We start from the raw sequence: 17,263 nt of genomic DNA, 5'->3' as shown, positions 1-17,263 counted from the left end.
GTTAATCTTCAACTCACATTTTTAAAAGTTATACTGGCATTTATGTGCCAACTTTAAATAATAATGACCTTTAGTATTTTACAATTTACAATAGTGAAGCATGGACAGTCTGTTAGGCCCCAAGACAGAGCGAAATAAATAGAGATGATACTGATAGTGCACACTCTCCAAGTGAAATGACAAAGAAATACACATAAACTTCATACTTCATTTATTGAAATTATTTGGATCCAATGAATTGCTTAAACAACCCAATAAAACAGGTCAGTTTACAAATCAAGTGTCATCAGTATGCCTCCAAGTTTCAATAACTTATCTTCACCGGTGAAGAACTTATATGTTTGATACATTATTCAAAACCCACATATCACCTAAATCCACAGAAACTGTGGCTTTTTCCTCTAACCTACTCCCTTTTATTCATTAGTATTCACTTACATCTTCGTTCACCACATTTATAGCTCTTTGAAGGTTTCGTTTCATTCTCATCAGACCATTTACCTCACAATTATCCTCCCTGTTTCTAAATGGATGCATTTTTACTGGAAAATCTGTAGCTACACTACCAAAGATTAGTATCACGATTTAAAAGACATGACTGCAAAAGTACACCACCACCAACACCGAATTACCGCAAGGAACGAAAGGTCCCAGACAAATGAGCTCCAGCCTTTAAAGAGGAGAGCTCGCTGCCACCACCTAGGGCGGGCAGGGAATAGGAGAAGGGGAGGTCGGAAAGGCAGTGTTTGATTCAAGTCAATAAACGTTCACTGCGCCACTCACCAAGCGCCAAAAAAAAAAAAAAGATGGGCGGTATTTCGAGCAATGGGCCTTGCAGGTTTGCCGGAGAGGGCAAGAGACTGTGGCGCGGGCTTGGACGCTGGGGAGCGGCTGGATCTGAGCCCTTCACCAGGCAGGCGACGGCGGCCAACCAGGGCCGGGCCTCCAGCGCCCCGCTCCCGCGGCCCGCACACTCGCCGGCCCAGCCACCAGCCCGATGGCCGACCAGCCGCAGCCGCTTACCGGTGGCGCCTCGCTGCCTCCCCAGAGGCAGCCCTTCAACGGTTGTCGCAGTCAGAGCACCACCCCGCGGTGGGGTACGTCGAGCCCGCCCGCAGCTCTCGGATCCGCTCAGCTCCACCACTCTCGCGAGAGGTCGGGGGAGGCCGCGAAGTGGAGGAAGGAGAAGGGAGGGGCATTTAACGGTGGTGGCTGGTTCTGCGCCGGATCCGGGAGTCGGGTGGACGCCATTGTGATTCGGGGCCGACTTTTCTGCCTCTGTTAGAGGCCTCGAACTCCGAGGAGGAAGGCGGCGGTGTGATCGCTGGAAGCGGGACGGGCCCTGTTCAGTGCCAGCTCTGGAGCAGGGGTAATAAGCTGCGGAGCTCGGGCTTCTCCCTCTCGGGGAGGGGGTTGTAAAGGCCGCGGGTGGGGGAGGGGAGGAAACGAAGTGCTAGCCTGGGGACGCCGAGGCCGCCTCCTTCTTCTCAGAATCGGGGCGGAGGAGCTTGATCCGGGGCCGCGGATCCTCTGCCGGCGGCCTTTCGTCCCGTGTTGGAGTTTGTGACGGGTGGAGGGGGCAGGCTGTGCGTCTTCCTTGTGGACGTGCGGCGGGCGAGGGCAAGGGGCTTGAGCCCTGTTTTGGCCTTTGGCTACCTCCTCCTCGACGGGGATGAGGACGGTCCTCCGGGGCGGGCCGGGAGTGTCACGAGTGAGGTATTTAATGAGCGAGGTGTTGAAGACAGGGAGGCTTAGGGCTCTGCCAACCCAGGTTCGAATTGAAGGGACTTTGCCAGCCCCTTAGATGGGATAAAGGTTTGCTCATTGATCGTCCCAGATCTTGAGTATCGTGATACTTTGGGATTCCTTTTGTATTGTGGTAAGTTGTATGTTATTCAAATTGAACTAGGTGGTGGTATGTATAAAAACGGACCTGTTGGCGTAAGAAGTGAAATATGGAAGGCACTAGTAGTTGAATACAGTACTCACTCATTTTGTTGAAACTGCGTAGAGAAGATGAATGTGTACACACAGCAAAAATACTACAATTCTTTTTTCCTACGAACAGATGTAAATATTTGGGGAACATCTCCCTCTTGGTAGTACATTGATCACGACCGTTGTCGTTTGGCGCTATTAAGAGCAAAGGTGCCAAGTGAAATTGAATTTTTTTCGGTTTTGTAGGATGTTTTAGGTTTTGTTTTTTCTTTAATAAAATAATTTTTAAATTTCCCCTTTTCTTTCTCTCATCTGTTCATTTCTGTCTAGGACTAAGAGATAAGGCTAAAGATGAATTTTTGATTTAAAATCAAACGGTATACTGTTGTTAAAAAGGCAGACACACACTGTAACTAGATTTTTTCTTTTCCGTGAGATAAAATTGTGTTTCAGAAATGGGGTCAGTATTTGATTTACAGCTCTACAGCATTTTGTGAAACAGCAGTGGCGTAGGAGGCATTAGAGGCCGCTCTGGGTTTGAGTCTTGATTTCGCCATAATTATTTAACCTCTTCCTAGAGTTGAAATGAGGATTAAATTAGATGAAGTAGTGTGTAGCAGTCAGCACGCTGGGGGACATAATACTTGCAGAATGAACTTTGGATGAATGTAAGCAGTTGGAAATGATACTAAGTCCAGTTGTTTATATTCATGCATTCTTCAAATTTTACTCTCCCTGTAATATGTCTCTCACAGAGTACTGACTGCTTCTCAACACACACAATAATATACACTTATATAAGTTCTATACTACAAATGTTTTTAGATAAGAACATTTTACAGCTCTTCTTTTGCCCTAAATTATACCACAGATATCAGCATGGTTGGTAAGCATAGTCCTGAGTTTTTTTCGAAGTTGCGTGCTGGGTCAAATGTCATGAATAAGAATGGTTTAAAATTCCTGCTTATTTAAGTACAGGCAATTTCTGTTTCTGTCACATTGGTAAGAGAGCTTAATTTCCCAGGTAAAGCACAAAGATGCCCCTATATAGACATGCACATATGTTCTATGTGAAGGTGTCAGATAATCAGCTTGAACATAGAAAGACATCTATGGCCCCAGTTTTTAACCAGCTACATATCCATTTCACACAGCTGTTCATCTGGTATATGTTCAAGGGTTGCCCGCTTAATTTTAGGAAAATAATTGTAATCGTGTAAAACTATCAAATAATGTAAAAATTTTTGAAAGTTTGTTATTTGTTGTATTTTAGCTACTAGATTAGGGCTTCACATTACAAGAAGGAGGTTGACACAGCTTCTACCTTCCACAACTCACAATTTAATCATCAGACTAATGTATAAACAACAACTGCTATTATCTTAGTGTAAGTATTGATATATGGTAGTATTGTGGGAGCACAGAGAAGAGGTGTTTGATCTTGGGGAAAATTTTTACAGGAAGTATTGCTTGAACTGAGATGTGAAGGATGATTAGGAGTTTGATAAGGAAACTGAAAGTCATGGTATCATGGTTTGTTTTAGGAATATACAGTTTGTTCCCCGTAGCTGAAACAATTGAATGGAGGGTTAGAGCATGACATGAAAGACCTTCAGTACTGTTTTTGAAAGTTGGTGCTCTGTGCTGTTGGGAATAAAGAGCTGTTGTGTCCCTAAGCCAAATAAAAAATGATTTTAAATTATCTATGCTGATACATCCTTCTGTTACTACAGATAATTAAGTGCTAGTAATAAAGCAGTGGGGAATGCATAAGTGAAATGCACAAGGTTGTATCAAACCTCATTTTTAACCAACAAATTAAACTTAACTAATGAACGCTTTAGCTGTTAAATAACTTAATCAACAACTGATCACATTAGTGTAATTACAGTTTAAAACTGAGTAAAGATTTTGAGTTCTTACTAAGATCTACTTGAATTCACTAAAGCAGAATTATAGTGAAATAATTTATCTTCTCACAATTATTATTTTGCAGAAATTCGATTTTTAATACACTTGCTAATCATAAGATGAACACAGAAATGGGGAGCAGGATAAAATTATAATTTGAGAGTTGGCTGCGTTTTACTTTTCATGATCTTAATTTTTAACTTTTCTTCTCTGGTCCAAACTCATGTGGTGAAAACTGGTTTTTCTTGTTCTCAAATGTATTTCTCTGGCTCTACTGGTTAGACTAGATAAGCTGAACACCTGGTTTTAAAATTACCTACTGTCATATACCCACTTTTGTCAATAACTTTAATAAGGCATATTTTGAACCTTAAAAGTTAGTTTTCATCTCTTCATTATGATCATTGCACTTCAGTGTAACGTGTTTCCCACTTTCAGAATAACTCTAAAATGGTTTCCAGTTATGGAATGAAGATTGAAACTTGACACAGATTAAATACACTTCAAAGGAGGACAGATTATTTCAAAGTATTCTAACGTAGACTTAACATCATAGTCCTATTTTCTCATGGAGATGTTGAACTTTTTTCTAGTTATTGATAGTATTTTTTAAGACCTGGCTGTATCTTTATGTGTTAAATATTTGTCAGCTGAAAATCAAGGCATTTTTTTAAAGACCCCACAAGTTCTGTGCTTTAGAAGTGCTTTCCTTATGTGACTACCTTTAGTTTTCATGTCTCCATGTTCACTAGGATCAATAAAACACTAGGATTTCCCATTAAGAAAAAAAAATTTTTTTCCCAGAAGCAGATTTTTTAAACAAAAGGATATACCAAATAGAGGTAAATAAAGGAATTGTAACTGTGTTTTATATTTCTGGAAGATTATTGGCTATTGAAATACATTGGTATTTTCTATGATAACTGTGGTCTTAATGCCATGAATTTATTGTATAGTAATGTTGTGCTTTTGGTAATTCAGTAACTGTAACTCCCCTGGATATTAAAGACGAAGTCTAAGTTAGGCCCTGAAATCGAATCAGATTTTTCATAAGACCGGATGCATAATGATAATTGTAGGAATAAGTTACAAAGCTTTACTCTATTGCTACATAACGCAGCACCTCAAAACCCTGTGGATTAAAACTGCTGTTTACAGTGTTTTTACAGTTCTCTGTGCCTGTTGGGTAGTTCTCTTCTGGTTTCCCCTGGGTTCACTCATGTATCAGTTATTCAGCTGAAGGATTTCTCAGGCTGGCATGTCCAAGATGGCATCACTCACATTTCTGGCACTTGGTGTTGGTTAAACATGGAGGCTTTGCTTAGTGTGGTCTTTTATGACATGGGGGTCCCAAGACAGCATTCCAGGAGAGTGAAAGTGGAAGCTATAAGACTTCTTACAGCCTTGGAAATCATATAATGTCATAGTGTATTCTTAGTCAAAGTAAGTCTCACAAGGTGGCCCACACTCAGGGGGTGGGGAAATAGATTCCACCTCCTCCCGGGCAGACCAGCAAGAGGACAATGCCAAAGGGTGTGGGTATTCAGCTGGGAGGGATTTGTAGCCATACTTTGTAATTACCACAGGTTGCTTAGAATATTTTAAGAACAGACATTCTTAAGGATGTCATCACTGGGATTTGCTTTAAAATAGAGGAGGGTGAAGTAGTCAAATGTTGATAATTGTTGAAGAATGTTGTTTGGCTTCTGGAGGCTTATTATTGTCTCCACTTTTGTGTAAGTTTGAAATTTTTTCATAGTAAAAAAAAAAATTTTTTTTAAGCGTACTCAGGTAATCTAAACTCCACTTTGCAAAGTGATTTTGACCTTATTTTCCATTTATTATTTACCAGAATAGAATAGTACTCTGTTGCTTAGTATTTACTACTTCCTTTGTGGTATACAGATACTAAGGGGTATAAACTAGCAGTACTACAATTTATAAAGGGAATTGTTTTTAGGAGTTCTTTATAGATTTTATTGTAAGATAAAAAAAAAATCTTTTCTTCTGCCAGTAACTTTCCCTTAATTATCGAAGTTAGGTCAAATACATTAAAGAAGTTTTGGAAAACTAAGTTAAGAAAACAAAACCCACCCAGATGTACAGTAAAATGTGAATAATGGCTATTTTTTCCCCAATTTCGTATGCATATACTTATGTAAGGTATGTACGTTTTCTTTACTCAGCAGCAAGTATTCTCCTGTACATAAATCTGAATGACTTTAAAAAGTCTTTTCACTGTGTATTAAAGACAAATTTCAAATAATGAAAAGGCCAAAATAATGCCTACTAAGCTGTTTGTATGAAAATCTTTTAACATCTGATGGTATTGCTTAATAATAGCTGGTATTTGAAGATTATATACTGTGTGCCAGCAAAGCTCATGATATACCTGTAAAGTTGGTACTATTATTATTCCCATTTTCTAGGTGAAGAAATTAAGCATTAGATTAAGGCTAGAGTCACACCAAGTAAGGGACAGACTTAAAAGCTAGCATTCTCAAATATTATGTTTTTACAAAAGTTAGAAGTTGGCTCATATGCTAAAAATTGGGCAGTGCTTAATTTATCTTGCCTATCCTGTTTCCTGTTTTGGAAAAAGAACCTTTGTTAATGAATAGTTTTAAAATAAAGGGAAAGTCTTAGGTGTAGGTTGTACTGTTTGTTAGTATGAATGGGGCTGGAGCCTTTTTGTTTGTCTGGTCATTTGGTTTATGACTACTATGTGACTGTTGACAGATCCTGAACAAGACTGTTCTTGTAGGAAGGGGACACAGTGATTTGTAGAGGATCACATGAGAGGATCTGAGAGGATACATGTTATTTGAGAGATCCCTTTATAAGCAGAATCATCGAAAAACCTTTGAGCGTTGCTCTGCTATTTCTCTTAGGAATTAACAGCTTTCCAAATTTGGTAGAAAACAAAAATTCAGGTCCTATTTGGTAGACAACTTGTGGCGGTGCTCAGAAAAAACTTTACTCTTAAGTAATGTGTAGAACTCCTTTGTTCCAAGTGTTTTCCTATACTGCCTGAAGTTTTTCAGTTTACTTTTTCATAGTGCCCTAAATTCTGCTAATTAGACATTCAGTGGGGGGGCGGGGCTACCAAGAGTGATGAGATACAAGTTACAGTTCAAGCAGAAGGCAAGGAGGTAGCATATGTGTATGGGAAAAAGTAAAATCAGTGTAAGTGATTGAAAATCAGTTAGTCCAGATTGCGCTCCTGGGTTTTCAGAACTATTTCTAGCATGCTTCTAGACCTCTTTTGGGTACTTCAGGCTACCTGTTTTTTAAAACCAACTCATCTTGGTGTGCTTCTTTGTCCTCCACTCCCAACTCCCTGCAAATAAATAAAGAGAAAAATGTTTTTCATCAGTATGCTGAATAATCCAATCCCCCCCCCACCCCCATTACATTCCTTTCTACTTGGGATGTTCTGAATCTACCTTCTATCCATATTTTGGCTCTCACTAATTTGTTTGAAGCCACTGTGTCTCTTCCTAATAACTTGTCCTTAGTTTGGGGCGTGGGTGAGTGGTTTGTTTTTAGCTGCCTCAAAATTTTTAGTAGATACTGAGCCTACTAAAGCCTATAGCAGTGGTTTCTTTCCCATGGTTCCACAAAGGTAATAAAATTATTGACTTTCAGAATTGTAAGAAATTCAGGGAACTATATAAATCTATTATTAAGGCTAGGCAAAAGTGAAGTTTTGTACCACTGATTGTTTCATCTTTGAAAGCTCTAATTGCCTGTCAGGAACTTAATTTCTGGGGTCCTTAGGGAGAAAAGTAATACACAACCTGCTTGTAAAAAGCTTCAGAATTGTTGCCTTATTAAAGTACAAACTTCCGAGCAAAGGACACAAGATTGCCTTTACAATACGGATATAATCTACCTTATGTATTTATTTCCTTGAGAGTCCTTCGTGGTCTCCTTTTCCACGCCTTCGCTTTCATCCCTAACACATTATTTTCTAGTTCTTCAACATGCTTTAGCATCTTTATGTTTCCTCCTCTTTTTTTATTTTAAATCTTCAAAGGTCAACTCAGATGACACCTCATCTGAAATCTTTCTCATCTTGTTGGAACTTTTGGATCCCCATTCAATGCTCCCATAGCATTTTCAGAATTTTCTTAAGTGTAATGATTTTTAGCAGTCTGGTATGAATGTGTAATCTAGCAATTAGTGTAATTGCTAATTATTTTAGTTGGTTTTTTTGGGGCTTCTTGACTGTGATCAAATCACTTCAGCCAATTTCTCTTCAAATTTTTTCTGTGCTCTAGTTCTTTCCTTCTGTAACTCTAATTAAATATACAGTAGTTTTTTTACTCTTTCCTCAGTGTCTCTTAAATCCTCTCTTGTATTTACCATTATGTTTTTCCAAACTTCATTCTGGATAGTTTTCCTCTAGCCTATTTCCCAGTTCCCTAGTTTTTCAGGTTTGCCTAGGCTACTGGTAAATACATCGATTTCCCAGTTTGCTAACATTAGGGCCATCTCTTCATCTGGTTCTGTTGATTTTTATCTCTTGATGATGGACTGTTTTTTTTTTTTCCTTGTATTTTTGTGTCTTAATTTTTGATTGAATGGGAAACTGGAAATAAAAGAATAGTAGAGACTGAGATCAATAATTTTGATGCCTGGATGTGGACATACTCTTCTGTCACTGTTAGTGTGGTGGGTTGAGTTGGTTTGGTCTGTAGTTAAGCTGGGTTTGAACTTTATTATTGCTTTATATATTTTCAAAGTATTGCAGTAGTGGATTGCTGCTGCATGGTGCTTAGTGTGAGGCTGGAGTACTGGAGGATTTCTTTGAGTATTCTTTCACTAGCCTCAACTTCCTGCAGGCCCTGCACATCTGCACCACTAAGGCTCTAAAGCTGTTGTAACTCCCTCAGCAGTAAACTGCTGCACCTTCCTATTGGAGCAAAGTTCATGGTGAAAGGAGGTGTTCTATGTTTTATGCATCCTTCTCCAGTCTTAGGTGGGCTCTGTGTGCCTGATCCTCAGAGGTGGGGCTGTCCCAAGATTTATGCCCTTCTCCCTGTCTCCTGGGTATAGCGTGCAGGCAGACTCCTGCTACCTCCTCCCCACCAGGGTGAACTGGAACTAGGATTTTTTTTAAGGTGGTAGTTGGAAGTTAACTGGAAAAGGTAGGTTAGAGTTCTGGATACTGGGGCAAAGAATTTAGACTTTGCTTTTAAGGTAGTAGAAAAACAGTTGAAAGTATGATTGGAGGGTGGTGCTGTTACTAGTAGGGTGAAATAGAAACGAAGAAAATGTGTGGATTAATGATGAGTTCTCTTTAGACAAGGCCTAGTGTGGTATTATTAGAGACAAACTTTGTTGGTTTACTTAGAGTAGGCCTCATATTCAAGTAAAGTCTTGCTGAAAAACATTGTAAAATTCAATTTAAATTTGTCTGTTTTAGTATAAGTGTGATAGGTTTTCAGTTGCATTTGACATGAGACTATGAGATCTTGTTAACTTGCAGATAGCATTGGGCACAGAACTTTGCATGTCAGGTAATGAGAGAATTCTTTGAGGCTTTTTACCTAGACTAAGAAAGTTTAAGTTAAGATTTATAGTGTTTAATGGGCCACCAAAAACATGAACTTGCTTTAAAAAACTCTTCAGAGGTTTCCTAGGAAGCCCAGCTGAATGAAATTACCTATTAAAAATGTAGTAATTTTTTACTAGGTAACAAGCCACAGGTTTATGAGCCGAAAGGCTACATAAATTTTGGAGTTGGTATGAATATCTGTTTTCCACTCCTGTTGCTCATGCCAATTACTATTAAAATGCCTGAAGGTAAGGGAACACTTAACAGTGATATTAAGACTAGTTGGGTAAACTAGCAGTTAAATATCAGCTTCAGAGAATCTTCACAAGTTGAAAAGTTCAATATAGTAAAAATCTCAAATATTGATCATAAGATTTTTGTGGCTTTGATACTTTTTTCCTGCTAGTCTTTTTTTCTGGCTTATACCTTTTCCTTTAGAGCACTTATAATTGTTTAAGTTGTATGGTTATTTGTGTTTGTTCTCTACTAGACTACAACTTCTTCATAGTCATTATCTTAGTAGGTTCAGTGTTGTCCCCTCTACCTTCTTTCTGCATTTGAAGTTGAAGCGAGTTCTGAAGAATGGAAATGGAATGACCTCTTGGAGCTGTCAGTGCCTCAGCTTACTCAGACATAGATGTGTTGATAAGGAACATGAGCACAGAAGTCCAGTGGATCCATCATGCTAGGACTTGAGTGAGGCTCAAAGAGAGTAAAAATTAAGCATGTTAATAATGGAAGCTTCATAGCAACGAGGGCTGTATGCAAATTGAGTGGCAAGGCATAGCAGACAGGTACATATCTCTTCTCAAGCTCATGCTTCACTATCCTATCTGACTTCACTTAAAAAATACAAGTTCAAAGGTTAAAGTACTAATAATTTCAGGATGTCAGCAGTAGAGCTTTTAATCAAGCACAGGGTGCCATGTGTCAGCATAGGTGGACACACATCTATAAACCAAGCCCTGGTGATAAGTTTTTATCACTAGAAAGACAGTTCAACTATCCAACTCTAGAATCAAATTTAAAGAAATTTAAAGAAACTACATAGAGGCAAAAGGAAAGTAAGAGGCTATTATATTGACCACTGAGGAAAGATTGTACATGTGAACTTTTTGTGCTTTTACTCTTTAAGTCTTGGTTAAAAGCATTGAGCTTCAGATACTTTTTTCCTGCTAGTCTTTTTTTCTGGCTTATACCTTTTCCTTTAGAGCACTTATAACTGTTTAAGTTGTATGGTTATTTGTGTTTGTTCTCTGCTAGACTACAGCTTCTTCATAGTCATTATCTTAGTAGGTTCAGTGTTGTCCCCTCTCCCTGTCCCTTTGTTTAGTATTAATTAATGTGCCTAGCACATACTAAGCATGTAAAAAACTATTTCTTAAATGAATGAACTTGAAAAGATGCCTTGTAGTACCTTGTAAGTGGTCTGGTAGAAGTTTTTCAAGGACTGCTTATTTTAATTAATTTTATTTATTTTATTCTATTTTTTGTGCTTTGACCTACAGCTTATACAACCAGATTACATAAGTTTTCTGGTAACACCTACATTGTCAAAATTCAATCAATTTATGTAGAGGAGTTGCCAAAAATAGTTTCATGCAGTATAAATTATAGCTCTCGGAGGACCCTGCCTCTTTGCTTTCTCCCAAGAGCTTTGTTTTGAGAGATTTCCTACTAGGTTAGTTTTATTCTGCAGTAAGAATTGGGTATAAATATAATCAAAGTAAAATACGAGAGGTATAATTAAGAAGCACTGTTATTAAAGAACCATCTATAGACCTGTATCTTTTTAAAGACATTTTATCTTCCCTTTTAAAATCCTCAACAAATACAGTCCCTTGTTTAGTGTTTGTAGAGCCTTCTTGATAAAATAACAAATTTGCTACTTGTTATAAATCTTTTATGGGCTGTTGCATGTCAGTATTTAACCATTAGTATTCTTTCTACTAACGTATGCCTTCTTTAAATGTCCAATTCATAATTCACCTTTTTAATAAAAATTTTTATATGGATGTATATATAGAATTTATAAAAAGCTGAAGGAAGTAAAGATTTATGTTAGGTGACTGTATGCTTTGTCATTCAAACCAGGCCACTTTTAAGAGACAGCTCAAGTACTATTAATAATTGTCCCAGGATAATGAGCTCAAATTAGGACTTTTCTGGCCATAAACTGGGACTGGTCTGGGCAAACCAGGAAATATGGTCATCTCTGCTTAAAAGGAAAACAGCAGTCCTTTGCCTCACCCTTTACCTCACTCCCAGTCCCGCTTTCCATAGGCAGCAATCCTCACCTTTTAGCTGTTTTAGGATTTACCTTCATATTTCTAAATAATGTGTTCATGATTTTTTAGTATTATATATGTGCTTTTTTATTCACCATTGTCCTTACTTCCCCTCCCCACCTCAATCATGTTTGTAGCATGTTTGTAGCAAGATTGATACAGTAATCTTATGTTTACACTATCTTAACTATATAAATATTAGAGTTCACCCAGACACTGCAGCATCTCCTTTCTTGAACAATAGCTCTGTTTTCCCAAGTTACAAAATTAATGTATTAAATTTGCCTTTTGTTCTAAGTACTCAGCATTTTTTTCCCAATTGTATTATCATCTCTGCCACGAGCCAAAATAGTTTCCGTATGATGCTATTTTTTCCTGAGAATTTGCTTCCATTTTCTGTGATCCTGTTCCAGTCTTGATCAGTTGCTCCCTATGCTTTCCACATAATTTTGTAACTGTTTCCTGGGTTCTGTGTCTGGTTCTTTAATTCTTGACACTCCTGTTTTCCTAGGACCTGCTCTTCATTTAACTAACTTCCTATGGTTTTGTTTTTTAAATAGTTTTTAAAAATCTCTCATGTCTGAATACTCTTTTCTCCACCTCACACTTAGTTGCTAGATAGGAGTTCAATGCTAAATTTTTTTCTCAGTACTATAGGCATTGCTTTATTGTCTTGAGAGTTTTTAAAGTTGTAATTAAGAAGCCATTCTGATTACTTTTCTTTTGTATATGACCCATTTTTCCATTCTTGTAAATTATAGAATCTTCTCATTCTTTTTGGTGTTCTGAAATTTCAAGATGATAAATGGTACTTAGTGTTGGTCTTTTTTCTTTGATCTGCCCAGTACTCTTGACCCCTTTCAATGTGGAGATTTGTGTCCTTCAATTCTAGAAAAGTTCTTTCATTTCTTTGATAATTTTCTCTACCTTATTTTCTTTTTTCTCTCTTTCTGTAACCATACTTACCGTCAAATAATCGATAACTCCCCTGGACAATTCTCCTGTTTTTTGAGTTACATTTTCTACTTCTGGGAGGTGTCCCAATCTTTCTGTTGGTTTATTTTAGTGTATCACATTCCTTTTTTAAGTGTGTAACGTTTTGAATTTCCACAAGCTGTTCATTATACTGATTGCTTTCTCAAGCATCCTGTTTTTATTTTATGAATGAATGTCTTTTGCTCCCTTTGAGGATAGTAATTAATTAGCTCCTTTCCCCAGATTTTCTCTTAAGTTCCTTTTTTTGTTATTTACTTTAGTCTTATGGGAGGTTTTCCTTGGATACCTAGTGATCCTTGATGTTTGTCTATTAGAGGGAAGCACTAAAAAAAGCTGATTAGAAACTCTTAGTGACTAGTGGACTTTGCTTTGGGTAGGATGGTCAAATGGCAGGCTAGCTGTGTAATTGGAAGCATTCCAAATGTCAGTATCCAGAAATTTTATCTCAGGTATTTTGTTTGGTTTTCTGAAAGCGTTGTAAAAACAGCACCAGGAAAGAGTTTTTGGGTCTCAACATTGAATATATAGATTTTCTTTTATTCCTTATACTTAACCTTTGCAGAGATGGTTGTATATTTCCTGGGGGGGGGTGGGGAGGGTTACATGGGAGATCCTTATTCTCCAGAGAATAAATATCCTGTTTTCGGAAGAATGGTACTAAGGGGGAGAATTGAGGGTTTTACTGCTCCAAGTACAGATTTTAATTCAGCAACTCCATGCATCATCCCTTTTTTATGATACCTTGTATCTCCAGGTCTTGATTCTTTCTAGGATGCTAAGGCCAACTGCTTTGCTTCCAGTTCCTACCTCTTTCTAGAAAGTACCTAGGGTGTATTTTTTATCCTTTATGCTGAATTACTCTACCTCTCCTCCGACTTTTTTGGATTTTCCAAATATAACATTGAAATCTCTTGCCTTTTATGGTCCCTTTTCCTATTCTTTTCATAGTTAAAGCTTTTGGATTCATCGACTGTCATTTTATAGGGGTTTTGGAAAGAGGGACCAAAACAGATGCATAAGGATAACCTTGTCATGTTTAACTGGGACTTCAAACAGACCTTTTCTGATAAGTTATCTTTGATTTAATCATGTCCCAGAGTGTAGCTTTTACTCTGGTTTCTCATTAGCTAGATACTCTTAGTCAAATAATTTTAATTGATAGTAGGCTTGTGTTATATCTTTTTCATGTTTGTTGTGTATCCTACTGCAGTATCGGCCATATGTTTTGTTGATGTTTTTGCGTCTTCATCCTCTTTTCTGTCATTGCTTGACACCCTGTTTTTGAGGCAGATATTGAAAAAGGAAATTCTTTTGTAGTAACTTTTAAGGTAGAATGATGCTAAAACTTAGTTGATAAGTTAATGAGTTGAGAGTGAATTAGATATTTTTAACTTAAATGTTTAGATTTGAAGGTTTTAATACAGCAGATATACCTATCTAGGCAAGTGAAGTACATTACTTTTTTCTTGCCTTAATTTCAATCCACTACCAGAAAAATAAGGGAATAATTTTTGACCTTGAAGGTGGGTAACTGGGAGGAGTTGAAGAGATTATTGTGATTTCTTTTTACTGTTACTTTCTTTTGCCCTTCTCTTTTTACTCTCAAGATTGGTGGTATCTCAGTTGTTCAGAGGCCTCATTGTAAATCCTTTCCCCAGAAAACTTTAAAAGTTTTTCTTTAATTTATAAAATTAATGTTTTTATAGCAGCCTTACTTGTAATAGCCTAAAACTGGAAACAGTCCAGTGTCCATCTGCAGTAGAATAGACAAATAAATTGTGTGTATTGATACAGTGGAATATTACATAAACTAATCAGAGTGAACTTACTACAACTGCATGCAACAGCAGAATTAGTCTCACAAATATAATGTTGAGCAAATGAAGCCAGACATAAAGGAGTACATGTTGTATGAATCCACTTATAGAGAGAGTTAAAAAATAAGGCATAGCTAATGGTGACTCTTGGCATGTGTTGAGGAATGTTTAGTGAAGAAAACTTAGAAATTATTCTCACTTTTGAGAAGGGGAGACAGGAAAACAAATTACAGTGTGTAGTATGATGTCTTTAAAAAAGTATGTAAAAAGTGGAAGTAACACTTGATCTTGCTTTAAGACTATGCCCAGGAATTGAATGGGGAATGTATATAGACTTTGCAGGCACATACAAAGTCCTGTGAGAGCATATTGTGTTAGGGAATGTACAGATACTACAGTATAGCTAATGCTGTGAGTATCGAACATTCATAATAGGAATAACAGGAGTCAAGGGCTGATTCGTGTAGGATTTTATTTCTTATTTACTTTATTTATTTACTTATTTAGGCTGTGCCGGGTCTTAGTTGTGACACTCGGACTTCATAGTTGCCGCATGCAGAGTCTTAGTTGCAGCATGCATGCGGGATCTACTTCCCCGAGCAGGGATCAGACGCGGGCCCCCTGCATTGGGAGCGTGGAGTCTTACCAACTGGACCACTAAGGAAGTCCCTAGGATTTTATATAGAGGAAATTGAATAAGGAAAAGAGCTCAGGCTTTAGAAACAACAAACCTCAGTTTCTCATCACCACTTTTATCATGTTTGCTTCATTTTATGGGCAATAGGGAACCTTTGATGGTCTTCAGACCTCTGCCTGTAGAAGGAGAGTGATGATAATCTCACAGTTTACCATTCGGTTAATTTGCATGGTTAATTCTTGATTTGAGCTGATCATTAAGGAGAGGATTAAGAATCAAAGGTTTGCATGTTTTCCAAAAGGCAATTAATCAAAATTTGCATTTCACAGGAAACATTAAGAATGGAGTCTAAACCTTCAAGGATTCCAAGAAGAATTTCTGTTCAACCCTCTAGCTCTTTAAGTGCTAGGATGATGTCTGGAAGCAGAGGAAGTAGTTTAAATGATACCTATCACTCAAGGGACTCTTCGTTTAGACTGGATTCTGAATATCAGGTAACAGCTTAATTTGGAATGTGTGTATATACACAGTCTCATTTTCAAAATCCTTGGGGCCATGTGATTTTCTGGATTTTAGAAAGGTAGTAGAGTGTGTTTATAACACCCTCAGCTGGATCTGAGGCATCCTGTAATCAAAAGATTAATATATCTGCAGCAGACTGATTTAATGTTCCACACTAGCAAAAACTTAATGTTTTTCAAAGTTTTGAACTTCAGAATTTTGAATAAGGGATTGTGGTCATAAGTAAAATGTTCATAGTTTACAAAGACTTGGAAACCTTCTAACCTAAAAGCATTGAAGTATTAGTTGAATTAACAGGCTGTCTTTTACATGAATTATGGGGTTTTATTTTTACAGTTAGTAATGAGTTTGCATTGATTCATAATCTACATAAAGCAATCTAAGTTCCTTTTATGTAGCTAATTTTCCTTAGGACCAATAACACTTTGGTTTTTGAAATAGCTTATTATTGTTATAACAATGGTTGTAGTATAAAACTGTTAAATCTCAGAGGCATGGTTTGTAGCTTTAACACAGTTTATCTTGCTCATCTTTCAAATGTTAAGTTTATCGCATTATTGGCTGAACACCTCATTAAATTGCACGACATTTGCAAAAGTCTGATGTTCCGGTAACTGACTCTAAGAGAATCCTTTAGTGGAAATGTCTGTTTAAGTCTTAAGTAATGTTTATATATTTATATATCATGCAATGTACTATATGACAAAGTCATTTGAAAGTTCTTCTGTGTAGTAATAAGCATTTTATAAAATAGAGAAGCACAAATGAAATAAAATAATTTCTCTAAAATGCCCATATCTACTGCCAGCCTGCTGACATTATGTGTACTGTTTACTTGGACTTATTTTAAATGTTGTTTGGTAATGTATTTTTTTTACTCTGTTGCTAGGCAAGAGTATGCTTGCCAGAGGTGCAGAATCACATATTTTCCATTCTACAGAATTAAATGATTGTGACTTGTTAAGAGCACACAATTGGGGTTTTTTCCTATATTAATAAAATTTTGTCTACTGATCTTTGTCTAATTTTTCGTATAGCTAATTAGCTAATTAGTGAGGAACACAGACTCTGAAACCAGACTAAAAGTCTTGAATATATTTAGAAAACTTATTGACATTCACTTTAAAGTAATATTTTCAGACTTTTTCTTCCAGTTTGTTCTTAATGTCATAGATTATTCTGAAAGTCTAATTTTTCATTGTGGAAGTTAAACAAATGCAAACATGTAAAAAAATTTTTAATGTTTTATTGGTTCTTAATAAGATTAATCAGTTTTATAAATTTTGGTGTTTTCCTTAATGTTTTTCAGTTATTTTAAGTGGCTTCCAATCTTTTTCTTTCTTTCTTTAATGGGTTATAGGAGTATTTCCAATCTTGTCAACTATACGTAGGCTGCTTTGCTCTTTTAGTTTTGATTTAGGAACTGAAATTCCTGTGTTCTTGAGGAAAGTACTTTTCTGTTTCCTCTTCTGTGAAATGGTGATAATGGTAATTTTCTTACATAGTTACTGTTAAAATTAATTGGAAGAAATAATACATGTAAAGCACTTAGAACAACAGTTCCTGGACCCTAGTAAGAGTTCAGATGTTA

The 17,263-nt window shown here is 37.0% G+C and overlaps 1 protein-coding gene across 7 annotated transcripts in view; it reads left to right on the top strand.

The window, feature by feature from the left end:
* Positions 1 to 1,181: 1,181 nt before the first annotated feature.
* MARCHF7 (membrane associated ring-CH-type finger 7) overlaps positions 1,182 to 17,263 on the top strand; it is a 48,759-nt gene continuing 32,677 nt past the window's right edge. For 2 of the 7 annotated variants that reach the window (XR_004350843.1, XR_004350844.1), the window contains exons 1-2: positions 1,213 to 1,369; positions 15,480 to 15,644. Coding sequence is in view for 4 of the 7 variants with exons in the window: in XM_032638508.1 (XP_032494399.1) it covers positions 15,492 to 15,644 (153 nt within the window). In the remaining 3 variants the exon portion in view is untranslated. Of the gene's footprint in view, positions 1,370 to 15,479; positions 15,645 to 17,263 lie in introns of all 7 variants that reach the window. The other 5 variants (XM_032638508.1, XM_032638510.1, XM_032638509.1 and 2 more) reach the window with 5 other exon arrangements.

This window comes from Phocoena sinus, chromosome 7 (genome assembly GCF_008692025.1).
Source record: "Phocoena sinus isolate mPhoSin1 chromosome 7, mPhoSin1.pri, whole genome shotgun sequence".
NCBI classification, from domain to species: domain Eukaryota; kingdom Metazoa; phylum Chordata; class Mammalia; order Artiodactyla; family Phocoenidae; genus Phocoena; species Phocoena sinus.
The sequence above is the reverse complement of the archived record's forward strand: the minus strand, read 5'-3'. Positions and strand labels throughout refer to the sequence as shown.